Raw genomic sequence first — 6,265 nt, forward strand, 5'->3', positions numbered from 1 at the left:
CCTGGTCTGACCTCAGTGGGAGAAGGTGTGCCTAATCCTTGAGAGGCCTGAGGTCCCAGGAACGAGGAAGGTCTGGTGGTGGGGCTTCCTCTTGGAGGCAGGGGGAGGAGGAATGGGAGCAATGGGTGGACTGTAACTAACTAAAATAATAGTAATAAAATTTTCTTAGCCATCAGGGCAATGGAAGTCAAAATGTCTCTGAGATTCCATCATGCACATATCAGAATGGCTAAGATCAGTAACACAAGTGATAGCATATGCTGGAGAGGATGTGGAGCAAGGGAACATTCCTCCACTGCTGGTGGGAGTGTAAACATGTATAACCACCACTTTGGAAATTACTTTGGTTTTTTAGAAAATTGGGAATAAATGTACTTCAAGGCTGAACTATACTACTCCTGGGCATATACCCAATGGACCCTCCACCCTACCAGAAAGATAATTGTTCAATATGTTCTATCAGCTTTATTAGGAATAGCCAGAAACTTGAAACAACCTAGATGCTTTCAACTGAAGAATGGGTAGGAATAAGGAAAATGTAGTACATTTACACAACAAAATATTACTCAGCTCTTTTTTAAAATTTAGTTTAATTTTATTTTCTTCCATTCCCCTAAACTCCGCCCACCATTACTCAGCTCTTAAAAACAATGATATCATGAAATGTGCAGGCAAATGGTTTGAACTGGAAACATATCATCCTGACTGAGGTAACCCAGACCCAGAAAGACAACCATGGTATATACTCATTTGTAAGTGGATATTTGCTGTAAAGTAAAGAATAACCATGCCACAATCAATCCATAGACCTAGAGAAGCTAAGTAACAAGGAGGGCTCTAGGAGGGATACATAGATCTCCCTGGGAAGGGGAAATAGAATAGACATCATGGGAGAGATCAGATGTGAGGAGGATAGAGGAAGAAAGTACTAGGAGAGACAACTGGAACTGAGGGTCCTCTTGGTGTCGAGGACCTTGTACAACGAAACCTAGTGCAATGGAAACTCCCAGGAATCTGTGAGTGTGAGAATAGCTAAGACTCCCACAAAAGGAAGATACAGAGCAGGAACTAGCCATCTCCTGTAATCAGGCAAAACTTCCAGTGTAGGGACAAGGATATAGACCCAGTCAGAAAACCTTCAACTGACAATTTTTCTTGTATACAAGATGTGCTGGGCTAAAGATGGTGCAGAAAAGGTGGGAGTTGCCAACCAATGACTGGTTGAGTTTGAAACCCATGCTACGAGGGGGAGCCCACCACTGACACTGTCTGGAGTGCCAGGACCCACAGGCTGGATGGCCTGAAGATCTACAATGGAAGCAAACTGAGGTTGGTGTTAATGAAAGGATTCCTAATGATATTCTGCTATACTTATAATTGGTACCTAGCCAAATTGTCATCATAGAGGCTCTATCCAGCAAGTTATGAAAACAGATGCAGGATCCCACAGCTAAACATTAGGCAGAGATTGGGGAATCCTGTGGAAGAGGGGGAGGGAAGATTGTAGAAGATAGAGGGGTCACAGACACAAGAAAACCCACAGAATAAACTAACCTGGGCTTATAAGAGCTCACAGAGACTGAACAGACAACCAGGGAACCTGCATAGTGCATATATGTTATAGTTGTGTAACTTTGTCTTCATGTGAGATTTCTAATACTATGAACAAGGGCAAACTCTGACCCATTTGCTGGCTTTTGTGACCCTTTTCCTCCTACAGGGTTGCCTTATTCAGCTTTCCTACAAGGAGAGGTGCTTTGTCTTACTGCAACTTGGTATGCCAAGTTTGGCTGATATCTATGGGAGACCTGCTCATTTTTGAAGGGAAATAGAGAAGGAGTGGATAGGGTGATGTAGAATGGAGGGAAGGACTTGGAAGATAGAGCAGGGGCTGACTGCTTGCTGGCAAACACTGGCGAATTATAATCTTTTCCTTTAACTTTTTGTTCTCAATCTGCTATCAGATATGAGGAAAGTCAGTTTTATGGCTGTATAGACATCCTTCCCTCCAGTGATGAGGATCTTAGAAAACTTAAAGGATATTTGGTCAAGTATTTGAGGAAAAGAAGACTTTCAGTAAAGATGGAAAAATAAACTATTGGGAATGGGGCGGGGAAGGGGGATGAATAGGGGGAATACCCGTATGGGGAGGGGAAGGGGAGGGAATGGGGGCTTATGGACAGGAAACCCGGAAAGGGAATAATGTTTGAAATGTAAGTAAAGAAATATATGGGCTGGTGAGCTGGCTCAGTGGTTAAGAGCACTGACTGCTCTTCCAGAGGTCCTGAGTTCAATTCCCAGCAACCACATGGTGGCTCACAACCATCTGTAATGAGATCTGATGCCCTCTTCTGGTGTGTCTGAAGATAGCTACAGTGTACTTATATGGAATAAATAAATCTTTAAAAAAAGAAATATATAAAATATATATATTTATAAAGAAAAAGAGTGAAGTTTATAAATATTAAGGATGTCATTAAATGTTAGGAGGAAACAAATAACTAAGTCAATGTACCTTAACTTCTGAGAAACATCTATGTCAGTCAATCCCCAAATTAGTAAGTGAAAATAAATAGTAAATATATGGGTAGACATTAGTAAAATGGAAGCCAAAAGAATAATACATAAATAACATAATAAAACACATAGGAGTACACTTACCCAAAGACATTAATGTCTTCTACTTGAAAACAATAAATAACAGAAAGTCAGGATGAAAATGGGAGGTGAAAAGGTCTTCTGTTTCATGGCTCAGCAGAATATTGTGAAAATATCTATATCAGTCAAGAGAGTTGATGGATTATATACAACACCCATCATGTAGCCAGTGACAGTAATCACAGAAATAGGAAAAAGAACCTTAAATTTTACATAAAAAGTACAAAAATTTCCTGATGGTTACAGTGTAATTTTCATAACTCATAAAGAAAACTTTACTTCTTCAAAGGAAAAAGAAGTCAGTGGTGTCATGTATCCTGATATATCACAGAGAGATGGAAGGCAATGGAAAACCGAACAACCAAACAAATTCCTATCCAAGAACTTCATAAGGAGCTGGAGAGATGGTTCATCAGTTAAGAACCTGCACTGCTCTTTCAGAAGGTCTGAGTTCAGTTCTCGAGGCTCATGTCAGGAGGCTCACTAATGTAACTCCAGTTCCAAAGATTCAATGTCCTTATCTGGCTAGTGCTGGCCATTCACTCACCCATGCATATATACTCACTCAGGACACATACATATACATATAATTAAAATATAAATAAATCTCAAAAAGAATATATGGCCAACATGGAAACTATTGGCTACAGTTAAAAAGTAAAACAACTGTGGAGTTATTCAAATTACAAATCAGCTCTATTGTATCCTAAAAGCATTTAGTAGAATTATGGACTAAACAGAGTGGACTTTTCAGGATGATAAAGCAGAACAGAAGGCTCAATGAATTTTTCAAATTAAATATTTGAAACAAACGATGACAGGAAACTGAGAATCATGCATACCTGATGAAGAATATGGGTCATAAAAACACATTTAGTTGAAATTAATTTTTTAGGCTGGACTTAAAATTACAAAGGCATCCATAGAATACAGGTGTGGTCATCATTATGAATGCATGTATAAAGGTTTGCATGTGTGTGATGCACTCACATAAGTAAATATGCATATATGAACACATGCACATATAGGTCCATAGGAACCATTTTCCACTGTACTTCTACTTTATTCAGTGAGGAAAGTTCTTTCAGTCAAGCCCTGAGCTCACTGATATGGCAAGTCTTGCTATGTAGCTTCCTCTGGGATTCGTAGTCTCTTACATTTGGGGTCTAAAATAAGCATTCTAAAATGTCCACTTGGCATTTACATAGGCTCTGATGATGCAAATTCTATTTCTCATACTTGTATGGTAAGTGCTTTTGCCCCTTGAGCTATCTCCTCCATAAAGACAAATCTTTTCCGTACTATAAATATAGCACAATCTTCTAGTTCACATTTTATGTCTTTTTGTTCAGTTATTAATTTTCTTTCAGGAAAATAGTATCCAGAACCCTTTAGGACATATTTATCAAATACATAAAATTTCCCTAGGGAAGTACAATTTTATAGAAGAAGATCAATCATAAATACAGAAGTAAATTTTCTACTCTCTATATTTGAAAGAATTCAAACAAGCAGATAAAGTTAAGTATAATACCATATACATTCAACATAAAATTTAAACAGATATGGATATGAAAATTTTGTTATTAGTTCTTTGTTCTTTTGATATTAAGGCTTAAAAATCACATGCTAAAACACCATCTGTAAAACAACTCTACTCGAGTGGTTAGAGAATTAGCCTAGCAGTCAAGAACCCTGGGTGTTCATCCATAGAACCTGGTTCAATTCCCACATGGCAGTTCACAACCGACTATACTCCAGTTCCAGGTGATCTGACTCTCACATATTAAGAAAAGATAAGAAATAAATCATAAAAATCCTACAGGAGGCCCTGTCTCAATAAAAAGCATTATTAGTCAATTCCTACTACCTAAATATTAGATACTCAGGCATGCCATAGCTATTTTGCTCATGTGGTAATGAATCCACGATGGTGGGAGTCAGTTTGGAGTGTCAGATTAGCCATGACATCCTCTTGTAAAAAAGGTACATTTAAAGTCTGAAAAGGAAGAAATGAATTTGGAAATAAGTTTTCTATTGTTCAATAGAACATAAGGGCAGACAGTTGGGTAACCTGAAGATAAAACTCCACTAATCAGATCCAATACTGGACTGCTCTTGGGTTGGTAAAGTGAATAGAAGGTAACAAAAGTGTTTGACCAATAGAAAAACATGAAGAAACCCACAAGCAGAAGGATGCTGTGGGTGGCTCTTTTTTCAGAAGATGCATGGAGAGACACACTGAAACTGTGGACATGCTGTGTTCTCCTGTTGTGTCTGAATAGAAGGCTCACCATGTAGAGGCTGGACCACATCATGAGAAACACAAACAAGATGTCTCTAATTATTAGTGCAGTTACAAGTGACAGGGTGGAGTGATAACGAACCTGGCTACTTTGGCAGTATATCTGGGAATACCTAGAAGCCACAACAGTGAAGTTGATTCGTCCCTTTATGTTTTCAACCATGGGAAGATAGAGAAATGAGTTGATGATCCAGATGAAGAGGAGTGATGGAAAAATGCATGACTCAAGCTTGGATTTAAGCCATGCCCACTTGGAATGGTTAGAACTAACAGTGATGGCTTGAAATACACTCAGCAGCAAGATAGTACAGAGGGAAAGGCCCCTAGTAACACTATATGCATACAAAACTGCCTTACATGCAACATCCTGGAAAAGGAGCCTGACTGCAAAGAATTTCATGACATCTGGTATCAGCTTGAACACGATGCTCAAAACATTGACAAGCATTAGATGTGTGAAGATCATATCTACAGGCTTCTTTTGATGAGGCTGAAATAAGATGTATATGTATAGTATGAAGAGGAGCAAGTTTCCCATGAGTCCAATGAAAACTTCTGACAGGAGGAAGAATCCAGAAATCAGGTCTCTTGGAAACATTACCTTAATGAAGTCTTCATTGTTCTTCTAGGATAAGGCAAACCAAGCAAATATAAATGCATGATGTTGTGATGTTAAAATTAATGTACTAGGTGTATAAATATAGTGATTGTCAGAGAAGCACAGGGAAACTGTACTGAAATACGCACTATGGATCAGGGGTGACCCTTCCAGGAACTGGATTCCATTATTTCTGAGAGCCTGAGGGTAGAAAAGTAAGGGTTAAGGAAGTTCCAGTCTCCATCTGCACCAAGAGCTGTACCACAGCCCTAGGACAAAAAACCTGCCCACAGAGAGCTGGTCTTCCAGGAGAACTCTCCCTCCTAAGCCCACAGCACACAGGTGGGACTCCACTTTCCATTGACTGTTTAAAGAGAGACATGCCAGGAGTGCACAGGACACTAAAACTACAGGGTGCCTGGGATGGGACACTTCTGGTCTCCATCTGCACCTAGAACTGAGGCTGTTTCATAGCTCTCAGACCCAAAAGCTGCTCACAGAGAGCTGGTCTGCCAGGAGTGTGCTCACTCCAAAGATCACAGGCTCACAGGCTCACGGGCCCACAGGAGAGACAAGATCTAGTCAGAGACAGCAAGAACAACTAACATCAGAGATAACCAGATGGCAAGAGGTAAGCACAAGAAACTAAGCAACAGAAACCAAGACTACTTGGCATCATCAGAACCCAGTTCTCCCACCACAGC

At 39.6% G+C, this 6,265-nt stretch overlaps 1 protein-coding gene across 1 annotated transcript; it reads right to left on the bottom strand.

The window, feature by feature from the left end:
• Window positions 1-4,616: 4,616 nt before the first annotated feature.
• Vom1r57 (vomeronasal 1 receptor 57) lies at window positions 4,617-5,561 on the bottom strand. The gene has a single exon (XM_039097326.2). It carries the CDS (start codon window positions 5,559-5,561, stop codon window positions 4,617-4,619), a length of 945 nt encoding a protein of 314 aa, XP_038953254.2.
• Window positions 5,562-6,265: the final 704 nt, after the last annotated feature.

The sequence above is a fragment of the Rattus norvegicus genome, chromosome 1 (assembly GCF_036323735.1).
Source record: "Rattus norvegicus strain BN/NHsdMcwi chromosome 1, GRCr8, whole genome shotgun sequence".
Classification (NCBI taxonomy): domain Eukaryota; kingdom Metazoa; phylum Chordata; class Mammalia; order Rodentia; family Muridae; genus Rattus; species Rattus norvegicus.

Coding starts and splice junctions, on each gene's coding strand:
- Vom1r57 (XM_039097326.2), bottom strand. CDS start 5,561: ATGTTTCCAAGAGACCTGATTTCTGGATTCTTCCTCCTGTCAGAAGTT.